This window comes from Lissotriton vulgaris, chromosome 7, assembly GCF_964263255.1.
Source record: "Lissotriton vulgaris chromosome 7, aLisVul1.2, whole genome shotgun sequence".
NCBI classification, from domain to species: Eukaryota; Metazoa; Chordata; class Amphibia; order Caudata; family Salamandridae; genus Lissotriton; species Lissotriton vulgaris.
Genome location: NC_141695.1, coordinates 1,436,833,341 through 1,436,850,891, shown reverse-complemented (window position 1 = coordinate 1,436,850,891; position 17,551 = coordinate 1,436,833,341). Strand labels below are relative to the sequence as shown.

The window sequence follows — 17,551 nt, the reverse complement described above, 5'->3', positions numbered from 1 at the left end:
CTTTTTTATAGAGGTTTCAGCCAACCCTCCTTATTGATTGGTCTGTTGTTGTGCCTTTCACGTGTTCTTCTGCCCATTACAGCATATAGCTTGAAGCAGTGTGTCGGCCCACTTCAGCCATTGGCAACCTTTACTGTCATTGGTGGCATTCTGCCTTTCTCAAGGAGCACATCCAAACACAAACTAGTTCCTTTAGCTGCCAGGGACTACTACAGCAACATGTGCTTTTTAAGCAGTGGCGGTTGGCGGCAAATCACATTGGATGGGCGCAAAAAATATACACATAACATATACACATATATACATAATACACATAACAAATACAGAATAATATACACATTAACATAAATATACACATAAAAAATCACTTACCTTACACTGCCACTCCGTGTTCTGTAAGACGTCCTTGTTCTGCAGCACATCCTCCGAGCGCAAAGCCCACAGCCAACTCTCTCATCCAATCAAGGCTCTCTTCTAAAGCGTCTTGATTGGCTGGAGCGGGCTGGCTCCACGTTCCAAAAGGCACTGCCTACTCTCCAACCCAGCTGTCCAAGACAGCAACAGCCGGGTTGGAGAGGCTTGATCTGCGCATCTTGGTTTGGCCGTAGCAAGGTAGCCAGGGCACAAGTCCTAAAAAAAGAAGTGGGGGGACTCTCCAAGGTAGGCGTGGTCACAGGAAGTGACATCACGACAGGAAGTGACATCACAACAGGAAGTGACATCACAACAGGCAGTGACATCGCATGTAAGGCAGACCTATCATGTGCGTATATTGCAAGATTTAACAATTGAAGCTGCTTGGTACTTAAGCCTGTGACTTAAGGTCCCTGTATGGAGGAATTAGCAGCCCAAATGTGGATGAAGTTTGGCGTTCAACTACATTAGTCAAGCCATTAAGTGCTGTAAGTTAGGCATACTAAAACATGGGACCATGAACAAAAGTAGAATTAGTGTGTTGAAAAAAGCCGAAGAAAAGCACATACTAGAAACTACAATAGTGATTATCAAAACTATAACATTTATTACGCTACCTAGAACACGACATTTACATTTATTAACAAGTATAATACACTGTGACCATGAGAGAAAAAAATGCAAGGTGCACACTTACAGTTAAAGCCTGATACTCTGTACATCTGTTATTTCAGACATTATGGGAGATGTTATATTGCCACAGGATGTCTGGCCATGTAAAATGTGAGACAGCTTATATCACTGTAAGCTATCAATTAAAAAACGACCATGCGTCTGCATATCTTTTATTGTGCTGGGCTGTAGGATCGACCTTTTTAGATTGATTATCATCTGCATGACGATGAGCAATCAACCACCTGTTCACATATGGCACTGGATTCCAAAGAGGAAGAGGAGGACCCATGAGGTTTATGAACATTAATGATGAAAGGCGTCCGATACCAAGGCAGTTTCGTATGGGTGACATTACCAAGTTAATTGTGCTGAAACCCCTTTCGCAGTCACTTGAACTCACAGGAAGTGTGTTTATCGCCCTCAAAACAGGTTGCAGTTGCTCTGGAATGTCATTACCACCATTATCAATATAGTCTCTGAAGCCTTCAGATACGCCTTTGTAATTAAGACAGAATCTCCTGCACAGGTTTTGCAGTTTCTCCTCACCTTCAAACCATGGGCTCTCAATGTCATATGTGTCATGAACACATTTTCAAAACGCTACAGGAAAGTTTGACTGCAAGATTTTGTATACATTACAGGTTCCCAGAGAGGCTGCTTCCCACACTCGACAATGACTATTACACACAGTAGGGCTCCATATTCACGTTATTCTATCGATGAGTGTTATATGTTATCTCCCCACCTATTGTAAACTAGCGACTCTGTATTAAATAGATTTGTCCCAGCTGCCTCTCTCTAGCTGTGGCTAGATTTATTTATTTTATTTATAAAGTTTTACATAGTGCGAACTTGATCCCGAAGGATATCAGAACGCTTTACAATTTGCAGCAAAGGTAACAAATCAGAACATTAGTCTAACATTGGGAATCTTGGCTGAAGACAATGGAGCTGCCGGGGCATTAACTTGGGTCAATGCCTAAATTGTAGATATATTAACTGGCCATTGTATTTATTTTAGCAGATTTATTTATTTCTATTTATTTTAGGAAATGTATTTAGTTTTGGTATATTTTAGTTTGACTTATTTGCCTTCATTTACTTCAGTGCAACAAAATATAAACATTGCTTTACTTTTTATTAATACTGTTTATTTTTGTGATAGTTCCTAAAAAAGGGCCGATTATGACTCATGCATTGTAATGGTTGTTTCCCCCTTTACAGAGACTACTTACTATAAAATCGGGGTGGGCCTAGCTCATGATGTCATTTTGTGGCGACCCCTTGAAGAAAGCGGGCAGAACCTTTGCAAAACTTTGTGCCCCCCTATCCAGTAGTGCAATTATCCAAACACTGACAGGATTGAGCCTAAATTAAAAATATACTGACATACGTAATGCCAAGTCAGATGTCATCATGGAGTCATGTTTAAATGAACAATCCAGCGCCATCCTACACCTCCCCATTCCACAAAATTATACAATTCAGACCGACAGCACAAACTAGAAGGGGGCGTTGCTGTCATCATTAAACATTCCATGTGGAAACAGCAACACACGGAAGAACACACAAGGGTACACCATCATATTACTTACATTTTGTAGCCTGGTGTCAATTGTTCAATGCAGGGCTTAATTTGTGCCAGTGCTTAGCGCCGGCACTTAATTCGCAGGGCCGGGTCTAGTGGGACTCTGATTCTACACGCACGAGGCGCACAGTGCATGTAAAATGTTTTAATTTAACTTACAGCACACTTGCTAGTACTAATACTTAATTAACTCCTCAAGTCTTGTGCAGCCGCATCGCATTGTGTTTAGTTTTTCACATCTCAGTTTACCCTTAATTGTTCACGATCACTTGAATAATGAAATATTCTGAGTGGGAGAGCTCTTTGGCAGCACTCTGCCAGGTTTCTCTCTCGTCACTCTCATGCTGCTGTGTTAAAGAGCCTCGGTTCTACCGCACAAAGAATTAGGGTGACCAACTGGCATTGGTGCAAATTCAGGACGGTGAGTGTAAAAATTCAGGACAAAGGGTCAAAATTCAGGACACAAATTCAGGACAGGAGGTCAAAATTGAGGACAAAACTTCAGGACAATAGGTACGTTTTACAGACACATCAGAGGTCGCGCAATAGTATATAAGTAAGCCCAGCCATTTCCAAAAATATTCAACCATTTGCAAACCTATCCATCATGTATCCTTCCATCTATCATTTCACTCATCCATCCCCTCATCCATCCTTTCACTCATCCTCAATTATCCATCCATCCATCCACCCTTTCACCCTATCCATCTGTACACTTATCCATCCACTCTTCATCCCATCCATCCATTCACTCATCCATTCAGCCATTTACCCTTTCACCAATCCAGCCATCCTTTCACTTACTAATCCTTCCACCCATCCACTCTTTTAGTCATCCATCCATCTTCCCTTTCTCTCTCCATCGACCCTTTCACTTAGCCTTCCTTCTATCCATCCATCCACCCACCCATCCATCCATCTACTCATCCACTCATGAATCCATCCATTGCCCCTTTCACTCATGCCTCTATCATTTCACTCATCTATTCATCCTTTTGTCCATCTACCCTCCCTTTCATTCACTCATCCATCCTTACACCCACCCTTTCACTCATATGTCCATTCATTGAACCTTGCACTTATCAATCCATCAATCCATCCATCATTTCACTCATCCACCTACCCCCATCATCCACCCACCATCCACCCACCCACTCATCCATCCTTTCACCCACCCACCATCCAATCCACTGATCCATCCTTTCACCCACCCACCATCCACCCACCCACCCACTCATCCATCCATCCTTTCACCCACCCACTCATCATCCATCCATCCATCCTTTCACCCATCCACTCATCATCCATCCATCCGTCCTTTCACCCACCCACTTATCCATCCACCCATCCCTTCACCCACTCTCCATCCATCCATCCTTTCACCCACCCATCATCCATCCATCCATCCCTTCACCCACTCTCCATCCATCCATCCTTTCACCCACCCATCATCCATTCATTCATTTGTCCTTCCCCTCATCATCCATCCATCCATCCCCTCATCATCCATCCATCCTTCCCCTCATCATCCGCCCATCCTTTTCCCTCATCATCCATCCATCCTTTTCCCTAATCATCCATCCATCCTTCCCCTCATCATCCATCCATCCTTTTCCCTCATCATCCATCCATCCATCCATCCATCCATCCTTCCCCTCATCATCCATCCATCCTTCCCCTCATCATCCATCCATCCTTCCCCTCATCATCCATCCATCCTTTTCCCTCATCACCCATCCATCCTTTCCCCTCATCATCCATCCATCCACCCTTCCCCTCATCATCCATCCATCCTTCCCCTCATCATCCATCCATCCTTTCACCCACCCCCTCAACATCCATCCATCCTTTCACCCACCCCCTCATCATCCATCCATTCCCTCATCATCCATCCATCCCCTCATCATCCAATCCATCCACCCTTCCCCTCATCATCCATCCTTTCACCCACCCCCTCATCATCCATCCATCCATCCTTCCCCTCATCATCCATCCATCCATCCTTCCGCTCATCATCCATCCTTCCCCTCATCCATCCTTCCTTTCATCCATCCTTACCCTCACCCATCCATCCCATCCATTTATCCTGCCCTTCATCCATCCATCCTTCCCCTTACCCATCCATCCATCCCATCCATTTATCCTGCCCCTCACCCATCCATCCTTCCCCTCCATCTATCCATCCTTCTCCTCATCCATCATCCTTCCCCTCACCCATCCATCCATCCCATCCATTTATCCTGCCCCTCATCCATCCATCCTTCATCCTGCCCCTCATCCATCCTTCCTTTCATCCATCCTTCCCCTCACCCATCCATCCATCCCATCCATTTATCCTGCCCTTCATCCATCCATCCTTCCCCTCCATCCATCCATCCTTCCCCTCATCCATTTATCCTTCCCCTCATCCATCCATCCATCCATCCATCCTTCCCCTCATCCATTTATCCTTCCCCTCATCCATCCATCCTTCCCCTCCATCCCTCATCCTTCCCCTCATCCATCTTTCCCCTCATCAATCATCCAGCTACCCTTCCACCCATACATCCAGCTATTTACATTTTCTCTCCATCCTTCCCCTCACTCATCAATCCATCTATCCTCTCTCATTATCCATTTATTCAATCTTTCATTCATCCATTCACCCTTTCACTAATTCATCCAGCCATTCACACATCCCTTCACGTACTTACACGCCCACCTTTCCATATTAATTTTGAGCTGAGCCCTTTTGAGAAGAGGCCCATCAAGAACTTCACCCTCGCTGCAGGGGCCGTTCCAGGACTGGGACAGAAGCCACCCAGGGCGGAGACATGATCCACCACAGGGGGGACAAGAGCCATCACAGGCGGGGGTGGACTGGAGCCACAACATGCGGGACAGGAGCCATCACAGGCGGGGGTGGACTGGAGCCACAACATGGGGGGACAGGAGCCATCACAGGCGGGGGTGGACTGGAGCCACCACATGGGGGACAGGAGCCATCACAGGCGGGGGTGGACTGGAGCCACCACATGGGGGGACAGGAGCAGGAGCCATCACAGGAGAGGGAACGTGATCCACCAGGGTGGGCACAGGGGTGGGCATGCAGTATTCTAGTATCATCTTGGGCTTCTCGCCCCCTCCTGCACAAGACAACGAGAAGACAGGCTCTCTGTCCAAAATGCCATCCCCCACTGTGATATACAGTACTTACAGGAGATACTCTAAGAGAACTGATTGAACTGATTGTCCTCCATACTTTGTTAATCAGTGTGGGTGCGATTGTGCCATTTCTTTATTGTATTACATTATGCATGTTTGAAGAACCGAGGTTTGCTTACAAATTAGTGACAGTAATTAAGCTCGGTGAAGAGAAGCAGGTGCTGCCTTGGTGTAATCAGGGGTGTAATCTGGCCGAGGCTAGGATGTTTGGGGCCCTGGGTAGAAATGGAATGTGTGAGCCCCCCTCTAAATAGCAGATACAAGACGCATTCAGGGCTGTTTGCATGTGAATGGATGCCCCCTGCTCCTGAACCTGCAGCCCCTCCTCTGTCACCTTCAAGCACCTCTTAACAGCTCATCAAGGGCTGGAGGTGTGAGGGTTGCCATCCCGCTGTGCCTCTACAGTGCTGCTGGGGGTCTGAGCTTTCATACCGCATTGGAATCAAGAAGGGAGGTGGGGGCAAGCTGTGCCCGGTTAAAATTACAGACAAATGGTAGGTGCAGGGGCGTGGTGACCACCGGCGTGCTTGGTAACTTTAGGATTCAGCCAGCCACTCGCTCACCCGGAAATGCTTTATTTACTTTGTGCGCACCGCGCTCCCGTTTTTTAATGGTGGACGCGGTTTTGATTTAGCAGGGTGGACGGTGTCCACCCTGAAAAACCCTCGGAAATAAGTGGGGGGATGCCGTCCACCCGCGTGGTACCCCGACTCGTGCCCTGAAGGTAGCCGACCAAAGGAACATGCGCAATGCAAACTTAAGTGGCCACTCCTCACGGACGCCAATCATTGGCAGCAGAAACACACTGGCCTGGCTCCACCCTCCCACTCTGTTTGCTGGCAAAAAGTATCGCAAATAAAATGGTAATAAAATAATGTTATGACCATTTCATTTCTGCCCAGCAGTGTGGTGGGGGGAGGGGTGATGCTCCTCCGCTCCCACAGAGGACCCTCCACTGTTTTCGAGACTGACAAAATATATTGGCTTTTAGTCGATAATAATTTTTTCAGATTGAAGAGGGCCGGGCCGCTTTCATAACATTAATGTTTTGAAAAACCATGACAAAATAAACATAAACAAAGCCAAATGGTTGACAGGCAAAGCCAGACCTATTGGCTCTGCCAGCACTTGGTCAATTATCTCACATGAAAGATTGTTTAATGACTCATGGACGTTAAGTAAGGGTAGCCATGCTTACCGTACTTGCCCATTCCTACCCCTGCTTTATCCCTATCTATTGACGCCTCTGGGGTCAGGGCAGGCAAGGTTATAAAGATTAGGTAAGCAGAGCTTGTGAAACCATGTTTACCTTTTGTGGTTTTCTCTTCTTCTCCTTACCTAAGCACATGAGCAGCAAATAGGCGACTTTTAAGGAGTGAAGGGCAGGAAAAAGGGGCAACTGTAACCCATCACTGGGAGCCAGAGTTCTTGGTGTTACTTGTACTATGCCTGGTATTTTGGTGAATCAACATCCATATGTTTTTTTTGTATCAAAGCTCTTTAGGAATTAAACGTTAATTTCACCACCCTTGAAGACCCTCAAAAATGCAAACGACCTATATGCACAGTTTGTTTACCTGATGTAATTAAGAGATGAGCTGTCTTATTCTGCTGTTTTACGCACTGCTTGATAGCTATACATCCGCAAGTTTACTTTGCATGTGTCCAGTTCTTCGGTGCTGGAGTCCCCGGCTCTACCTGTTGCCCTTATGCCCCCACACTCCTCCTAAGAGTAAATACAATGCCGTGTTTTTCAAGTTGAAATTTTCTACCAATGACATTTTCTACCAATGACATTCTTTATATCCTTGCCAGAAGATCTTTAAACCTTGGGAAGTAGTATTTTTCCAAAGAGTAAGCTTCCCTTTCTGAATCCGAAATGCACATCTTTTGATTTTTCCACTGTTTAGTGTGGGATTCATGTAACCAAACACCATCGTTGTATTGTTTGATGATGTTTTGGTCATTCTCCCTTACCCTTTACAGATCTGAATCTGGAGAGATGCGACCTGGATTGTCAAGTCAACAACAAGCAGCATCGAACCGCTGACATAGGGTGTGAAAATCTGATTGTGAGGCGGGGACAGCCCTTCACCATCACCCTGCACTTCCAGTCCAGGGGCTACCAGGAGACAGTGGACCAGATTGCATTCAATGTACAGACAGGTAAACCTCATTTCACTCTCTGCCCTTTCTGGATTAGGGAGCCACCCTCCAGCCACTCTCCTAGGTAGCGAGGGAGTAATGCAGGGGGTGCCCGCCGTTGTGATGAAATTAGGAGCATCCATGTTCCCCTAGACAGAGAAATTTGGCATGAAACAAGTGAACGCGGCAGGAGATGAGGATTATAAACAGAGTGTATAGAAAGAGGGATAGGTCTGGGGTAAGCCTTGGCATTTTTGTGCTATTTTTAAGCTGCCAAGTCCTGGAGATGCTAGGCAGCTGAGAATTGCTTTGGCCTCGTTACAAGGAAAGCTGAGCAAGTGGGTGTGTAAAGACCTCTTAAGACACTTTCCAAGTAGGCAGAGAGCGGAGTTTCCGAGAGCGTTTCTCTTATCATTAGGTCATCATGATCCAATCGCCCTACCAGTTGTACTGGCAGACATTTTGTCAGGGATGTCTGTCATGGAAAGGCCTCTACTGCCTTGATAGGCATCAGGGAGATCCTCAATATAGCCTTATTTAAGGTAATGAAGTTGACCTGGTAATGTAGTTGCCAAGGACCTAGTGAAACCAGTGCTATCCTATGTCTCTTGAACTAGGAGTGGACATTCACATAAGGGGCAAGTCTGTCTGTCATCATTAAATCAATCAATCAATCAATCAATCAATCAATCAATACATTTATAGAGCGGGCTGCTCACCCGTGAGGGTCTCAGGGTGCTGAGGGGTGGGGGGGGGGTCGTTTACTGCTCGAATAGCCAGGTCTTGAGGTGCTTCCTGAAGGTGAGATGGTCCTGGGTCAGTCGAAGGTGTGCGGGGAGGGAGTTCCATGTCTTGGCGGCCAGGTAGGAGAACGATCTTCCTCCGGTTGTGGTTTTGCAGATCCGTGGGACGATGGCGAGGGCGAGGCAGGCGGATGGGAGCTGGCGGGTGGGAGTCTAGAACGAGAGGCGGTTGTTAAGGTATTCGGGGTACATGTCGTGGAGCGCTTTGTGTGCGTGGGTGAGGAGCCTAAATGTGATCCTTTTGCTGCGGGGAGCCAGTGCAGGTTTCTCAGGTGGGGAATTATGTGGCTGTGGCGAGGGATGTTGAGGATGAGTCGTGCAGAGGCGTTCTGTATTCGCTGCAGTCGTTTCTGGAGTTTGGCTGTGGTTCCTGCGTACAGGGCGTTCCCGTAGTCCAGACGGCTGGTGACGAGGGCCTGGGTGACGGTCTTTCTGGTTTCGGTGGGGATCCACCGGAAGATGTTTCGGAGCATGCGCAGGATGTTGAAACATGAAGAGGAGATGGCGTTGACTTGTTTGGTCATCGTGAGGGAGGAGTCCAGGATGAATCCCAGGTTGCGTACGTGCATGGTCTGTGGGTGTAGGTGCGGTGCCCAGCGCTCTGGGCCACCAGGAGTTGTCCCAGGTGGATGGGGATTGTCTGAGGATGAGGACCTCCATTTTGTCTGGGTTCAGTTTCAGACGGCTGAGCTTCATCCATTCCGCGACGTCCTTCATTCCTTCCTGGAGGTTGGTTTTGGTGGTGGCTGGGTCTTTGGTGAGGGAGAGTATCAGCTGGGTGTCGTCGGCGTAGGAGATGATGTTGTGGTTGTGTTCGCGTGAGATGGCGGTGAGGGGGCTCATGTGGATATTGAAGAGGGTTGGGCTGAGCGAGGAGCCTTGGGGTACGCCGCAGAGGATCTTGGTGGCTGTGGAGCGGAATGTGGGGGGCAGACTCTCTGGGTTATGTTGGAGAGGAACGAGGTGATCCAGTCCAGGGCTTTTCCATGGATTCCAGTGTTGTGTAGGTGGGTTATTAGGGTGCGGTGGCAGACGGTGTCGAAGGCGGCCGAGAGGTCTAGGAGGATGAGAGCGGTTGTTTCCCCGTTGTCCATCCGTGTTCTGATGTTGTTGGTGGCTGCGATGAGGGCGGTCTCGGTGCTGCGTTTGGCTCAAAATCCGGATTGGGATGGGTCGAGTGCGTTGTTTGCTTCGAGGAATGCAGTCAGTTGTTTGTTGACGGTCTTCTCGATGACTTTAGCCAAGAAGGGAAGGAGAGAGATGGGGCGGAAATTCTTCAGGTCTTTTGGGTCGGCTGTGGGTTTCTTTAGAAGGGCGTTGATCTCTGCATGCTTCCAGCTTTCTGGGAAGATGGCTGACACGAAGGAGTTGTTAATGATGTTCGGGAGGTGGGGTGCGATGATGGCGTCGGCTTTGTTGAAGATGGGCTGAGGGCATGGGTCCGAGGAAGAGCCAGAGTGGATGGAGTTCATGACGTGGGTGGTGTCTTCAGTGCTGACGGGGGTCCAGGTGCTGAGGGTGGTGGCAGTGATTGTTGGTTCAGTGGCTAGAGGCTGGGTCTGGGTGCTGAAGCTGTTGTGTATGTCTGCGATCTTGCTGTAGAAGAATGTGGCGAGGGAGTTGCAGAGGTCTTGTGACGGTGCGATGTCGTTGTTGCTGGCGCTGGGGTTGGAGAGCTCCTTAACGATGTTGAAGAGTTCTTTGCTGTTGTTGGTGTTGTTGTCCAGCCGCTCTTTGAACGATGTCCTTTTGGTTGTGCGGATCAGCTGGTGGTGTTCGCGGGTGGCGTTCTTGAGGGCTGTCATATTTTCTGTCGTCCGTTTGTGGCGCCAGGCTTTTTCGAGGGTTCGGCAGGATTTCTTTGAGTTTTTGAGGGCGTTGGTGAACCATGTGGTTTTCCTGTTGCTGGTCTTGCCTGTGGGGTTATTAAGAGGAGCGAGGTTGTTGGCGCAGTTGGTGATTCACTGTGAGAGGTTCTGGGCTGCGTTGTTGGTGTCTGGGGTGTCGGCTGGTGGGTTCTAGCTCAGCGATGTGGTTAGCTGGTCTGTGGTGACTTTGCTCCAGCATCTGCGGAGGATCTGTTGCGTGTGGTGTTGGTAAGTGGTCTTCTTGAAGATGAAATGGATGCAGCTGTGGTCGGTCCAGTGTAGTCCGGTGGAGTGGCTGAAGGAGACGTGGTTGCTGGCGGAGAAGATGGGGTCGAACGTGTGGCCGGCGTACTGGGTGGGGGTGTTCACCAGTTGCTTGAGTCCGAGGTTGTCGAGCAGGGTGGTGGTGTTGTTGTCGTTCTTGTTTTCCAAGTGGAAGTTCAGGTCCCCTAGGAGGACGTATTCAGGTGAGGCTAGGGCATGTGGGCTGATGAAGTCGGCGATGGTTTAGCTGAATTGTGTGCGTGGGCCAGGGGGTCTGTAGATGAGGGTTCCTCTGAGTGTGGTTTTAGGGTTGGTGTGGATCGGGAAGTGTAGGTGTTCGGCGGAGGAGAGTGTGTCTTCGGTGGTAGTCGTGATGTTGATGGTGTTCCTGTAGATGATGGCGATTCCTCCTCCTGTTTGGTTGACGCGGTTCTTCCGGGTGATCTTGTAGCCGTCCGGGATGGCTATGGCGATGTCGGGGGCCGAGGAGGCGTTCATCCAGGTTTCCGTGAGGAAGGCGACGTCTGGTGCTGTTGTGTCGAGGAGGACCCAGAGTTCGAGGCGTGCTTGTGGACGGAGCAGGTGTTGAGGAGGATGCACTTGAGGTGGCTGTTGTTGGCGTTGGGTCCGGTGGGTGGGGAGCAGGTACGGAGGCAGGTGAATTTGCAGGCTAGGCAGGTGAAGGGTCCGTGGGTGCGCTTAGGGGTGGCACGGTGGCAGGCAGTTGAGTGCGTTGAGGGCGGCGGAGTCGTAGCTCAGTCGGGTTCTCTGGCTCCGGCGAGGGCCAGGGGTACTGGCACTGGGCGCGGTCCAGGCGCGGAAGGGCGCAGACGGGCTTGCCTTCGGCACACCAGCGGCGCGCCCGCTGAGCGCGGCCGCTGCGCAGCCTCCATAGGAGGGGTTGTGGGAGGGCCGAGCAGCTGGGAGGCGGGAGCGGGGTGGCGAATGGGACAGCGGGGGGCGGGCCGTAGGGACGCAGCGGTGGGAAAATGGCACGGAGGGAGAGTGGGGAGAATGGGACAAAGAAGGCAAAACGGGGGAAGGGGGGCACAGACCGGAAATGGCGGAGAGCCACCCACATAGCCATGGGATACCCGCCCCTTTGAGATGTCCTGTTGTTGATATGCACTATCCATCTGGACTCAGACTCATTTTTGATTTTGACACATGAACAACATCCTTAGCTTCTACCTTCTTTTACGAACATATTTAGGTGGAGGTACATGTTGTTAGGATTGCTGTTTGGATTCACAGTGATTTTGAATATTAAACCTCCTACTGTGCTTGTGCCATTTCTAAGCGTGTAAATGAATAAAATGATTGCGTTTACCAGGATTCAGAGGGTGATATTCTGAGTTAGTCTTACCAGAATTCAAAGTCATGACAAACAGATCACAGCATATAATCTGCAAAATATACGTGGCCCTAGATACTTCCATACATAGAATGTTAGGATGCGGTTGGATGGAACACAAGCAAGAGAGTACGACCTAAGTTTGGTCCACTGCATTTATCAACTCTAGGGATACATACTTTAAATATAGACATGCAGAAAGAATCACCACCCCACCAGAACATTACAAACCCAAGGAGCAACTAGCTGCATCACTTTGGTGTACACATATTAGGTATTAGGAACTGTGCAAGGATTTTCAATGCAGTAAGCAAAAAAAAATTTTGCCAGCTGGAGTGCTCCCCAAATGCTAAGAAAAATTCCAGTTTAGACCTTTATACGGAGAACTTGGAGCCCGCATTTGGTGGTGTCCTATTGATCCTTATGGAAAAAATAACTGTGCATGGTATTCATTAACTCTAAAAGCACATATTCTACCGGGTCAGCTGAGGCAGAGTATTGCAGAGATCTTCTGAAGCTCCACAGGTGTTTAGGGCAATGTGAGCTGCCCAATAGGGATGTGATTGATTCTCCTCCACCCAACGTCCAACCACAGGGAATACCCGACAGGATGCAATCATGACCAGGGTAACACTGAGTAAAAGGGAACAGGCGTGAAACCCATAGACCAAGCTGGGACTGGGTATGAAGTATATATAGCAAACAATGTCCCACTAGGTAACAGTAGCAAAGACAGTTAGAAAAATGCATACAATATGTATTACAAGGAAGGAATGCAAGGAGTCTCAGTACATTTTGTGAAAAGGTTATTAATCACCAGTTTTCATGGAAATGGGAAGCACAGTTAGGTAGCAGCACTGTACATGAAAAACATTCATGGAGCAACCCAATAGGCACTTGGTGACAACGTGATAACAAAAGTGAAGGTGATGACGCAAGTGAACGTGGTAAACAGCGTGGTCGGCGCAAAGTGATAAAAAGCAATAACACATAGGCTTTACATTGAGTGTATAGAATTAAAATGTTCAAATTTGGCACAGTTCTGAGCCTATTGATAGTGCGCCGTAAAATCGCGCTGTGTTTGTCGACGGCGTTTCGATCCTCTGTGAATCGGGATCCTCTTCAGGACAGGGTTGCCGTTGATTTAAAGTGCTTAGGTCCGGGAACGCTGACAGGAAGGGGAAGTCAGTCGTCCAGCGGTGGTGGGCCCAGGTGGTCAAGGATGAAGCAGTGGTCCTAGGTTGGGGGGTCAGGTCTCGGTAGGTCGAGCCCGCAAGGCACCTGAGCCAAGGCGATGGTTTCCCACAGAGTTTGTGGGTGACCCACAAACTCTCCGTGGGAAACCATCGCCTTGGATTCATTCGGCTCCAGCACCAGATTGACTCAGGTGCCTTGCGGGCTCGACCTACCGAGACCTGACCCCCCAACCTAGGACCACTGCTTCATCCTTGACCACCTGGGCCCACCACCGCTGGACGACTGACTTCCCCTTCCTGTCAGCGTTCCCGGACCTAAGCACTTTAAATCAACGGCAACCCTGTCCTGAAGAGGATCCCGATTCACAGAGGATCGAAACGCCGTCGACAAACACAGCGCGATTTTACGGCGCACTATCAATAGGCTCAGAACTGTGCCAAATTTGAACATTTTAATTCTATACACTCAATGTAAAGCCTATGTGTTATTGCTTTTTATCACTTTGCGCCGACCACGCTGTTTACCACGTTCACTTGCGTCGTCACCTTCACTTTTGTTATCACGTTGTCACCAAGTGCCTATTGGGTTGCTCCATGAATGTTTTTCATGTACAGTGCTGCTACCTAACTGTGCTTCCCATTTCCATGAAAACTGGTGATTAATAACCTTTTCACAAAATGTACTGAGACTCCTTGCATTCCTTCCTTGTAATACATATTGTATGCATTTTTCTAACTGTCTTTGCTACTGTTACCTAGTGGGACATTGTTTGCTATATATACAGGGTAACACTGAGACAGGAAATAGGACCGGGCACCAAAATAAATCTGGTCCCATTAGTGAATTAGACATCTAAACAAGCTTTGGCAATGCCAATAAGTCTGGCTTTAGAGGAATGTTGTATCGTAATGTGAAGCATTACACGGGAATAGAGGTACAAAATATTGGTGTAGGTTAAAAGGTCAACTGACAGTTGCATTGCGAGACCTTAAAATCCATGTAGTTTAATGACCGCCCTCCTCCCATCTGTGCTGCTGCCAAAGAAACATAACATAAATGTTCTAGCTATCTAAGACACTTTAGCAGCATTCCAGTGTCATGTGTGTGTCCCTATAATTTGAAGCTCCAGCAGCTGGATAAATAAACAAAATGTTCACAGCTGCATGAAGGGCAATCACTTTTTTGTGGAAGCACACAACATCTGCCCAATCAAAACATGTATTCCTGGCTCCCAGCATGTGGACTGAGGCAATGCTCCTCTCTAGTGATGCTAACATAATTTTCTGGTGGCAGCTGTGTTGTCAAGCCAGACCAAAAAAACTGGCCCATGTTTGCAAATGTAGGCTTTTCGAACTTGTAAAGACACGCTATATAAATGTTTTGAAAGGCATGGACGACTGCATGAAATTGAGCTTGATGTAGGAAATGTTTGTTTTAATAGCAGAGAAATCAACAACAGGCCCAGCAAACCATAAAACAGGCCCACAAACAGCCAGAAAAAAACAGGCCACATAGGGACCTGTCTGACTAGCCTGTCGAGCTTTACCTGATTGCCCTATAGGCCTGTTCGCCACCGATCATGGGCTGCCTTTATCTCCAGTGAGGTGCTGAATATGTAGCTCATACAGGATCCTCGCCACTTACCCTGATATCCAGCTTCTAAATAACTTTTTTTTGTATAAATGTTCATCGTCCTGGTTTCCAAAAGGCTTTCAGTCACTGTTGTCTTAGCCGCATTCTTTCTACCCTGAAGGGTGCACCGCTCTCTACCAAAAATAGGAGATATTGTCTATATTGTAGGCTCTGAACTCTCTGGTATTCTCGTGAAAATTGTTCTCAGTTCCTGTTTCTGGTACCTTTTTATTTTCGGAGGGCCAGAGAACAATGATAGGATGTCCACGAATTTGCCTTCTCCATAGAGTGAAGTGATATTAGTGCCAAAATCTAGACCACAAGGAATACTTAGATACAGGAATTTACATTCCATGCACAGATGTAGGAGTTTCAAACTGCTATCTTCTAAGTGCTGAGAGGCTGTTTTTGAGTGAGTGGCTATTAGCTTGCTAGAGAGAGAGAGATCATACCAGACCATCAACAAGCAGCTGGCCGCCTTCCTCGAGACAAACGGATCCCTCGAGCCCTCACAGTCTGGCTTCCGAGCCAACCACAGCACCGAGACCGCCCTCATCGCTGCCACCGATGACATCCGAACCCTGATGGACAACGGAGAAACAGCGGCCCTCATCCTACTAGACCTCTCCGCGGCCTTCGACACCGTCTGCCACCGCACCCTAGTGCAGCGCCTCAGCAACGTCGGAATCCAGGAGAAGGCGCTGGAATGGATCATCTCCTTCCTCGACGGAAGAACACAGAGAGTCCGTCTACCACCGTACAAGTCAGAGGCCACCGAAGTCATCTGCGGCGTCCCTCAAGGATCCTCGCTGAGCCCAACCCTCTTCAACGTCTACATGAGCCCCCTCGCGGCCATCGCACGCCAACACAACCTCAACATCATCTCCTACGCCGACGATACCCAGCTGATCCTCTCCCTGACCAACAACCCCGCCGCCGCCAGAGCCAACCTTCACAAAGGAATGAAAGAGGTAGCCGAGTGGATGTCGACCAGCCGCCTGAAGCTGAACTCGGACAAGACGGAAGTCCTCATCCTGGGATCCTCGCCCTCCGCCTGGGACGACTCCTGGTGGCCCCCCGCCCTGGGCACCGCACCCAAACCAACAGACCACGCACGCAACCTGGGCTTCATCCTGGACTCCTCCCTCTCCATGACCAAGCAAGTCAACGCCGTCTCCTCGTCATGCTTCAACACCCTGCGCATGCTACGGAAGATCTTCCGGTGGATCCCCACCGAGACCAGGAAGACTGTCACCCAGGCACTCGTCACCAGCCGACTGGACTACGGCAACGCCCTCTACGCCGGCACCACCGCCAAGATCCAGAAGAGACTCCAACGGATCCAGAACGCCTCAGCCAGACTCATCCTCGACATCCCACCACACAGCCACATCTCCGGACACCTAAAAGACCTGCACTGGCTCCCGGTCAACAAGAGAATCACCTTCCGTCTCCTTACCCACGCACACAAAGCTCTTCACGACCAAGGCCCGAGCTACCTCAACAACCGCATCAACTTCTACGCTCCCAAACGACACCTCCGATCAGCCAGTCGCGCCCTCGCCGCCGTCCCCCGCATCCGAAGAACGACAACAGGAGGAAGGTCCTTCTCCTACCTGGCCGCCAAGACCTGGAACTCCCTCCCGACCGACCTGCGCCTGACCCAAGACCACCTCGCCTTCAGGAAGAAGCTCAAAACCTGGCTGTTCGGATAGCAGCAGCACCCCCCCCCCTAGCGCCTTGAGACCCTCCGGGTAAGTAGAGCGCTCTATAAATGCCTATGATTGATTGATTGATTGATTGACCAGGGATGACAGATTAGAGCAAGAGACGGAGAAAGATTGAGAGTGGGCTACAGCATGTCTATCTCCCTTGAACTTGGTGCTGGGTTCACTGCTTAATTTGGGGGCAGATGGGGCACACTGGTGCTCATTTTTGGAGACCAACACTTACTTTTCCTCGTCAGACTTTGACCAAGACCGAGAAAAACGCAAACGGGGGTAAAAAGGAAGAGAAACCAAGCGAAACAGCGATAAAGGGAGAAAGCAGGGATGGAAAGGAACCTGCAAGAGTGAAATTAAGTGCCAGGGAGTGTCTAGTGGTGGGTTACAGAGACATCATGTGGTATCATGACTACGCAGCCTTAGTGTTCGGCAGTCTCGACATTTGCTTGTGCCGGTCGCAGGCTTCTGAGAAAAACTTTGGGTACCAGCATTTCACTTTTCGGAAACACGTGCTACTAACGAAGCCTGTTGGTACTTTGGAATTATTATTATTATTTTTTGCCCTGATGAAGTTCCCAGTAAGGGAATGAAACGCATTGGTTGGAGTGTCTGTCTGATGGCTTTTACAAATTTGGAATAGAGAAGTTATTATTATTATTTTTTTAATTTGTTTATTGGCATTT

General features: G+C 48.8%; 1 protein-coding gene across 1 annotated transcript in view; it reads left to right on the top strand.

Moving 5' to 3' along the window:
• The window catches only part of TGM2 (transglutaminase 2), a 134,121-nt gene that overhangs the window by 47,662 nt on the left and 68,908 nt on the right, over positions 1–17,551 (top strand). Inside the window, exon 2 of the mRNA XM_086932240.1 lies at positions 7,868–8,047. Coding sequence (XP_086788366.1) covers positions 7,868–8,047 — 180 coding nt within the window. The remainder of the gene's footprint in view (positions 1–7,867; positions 8,048–17,551) is intronic.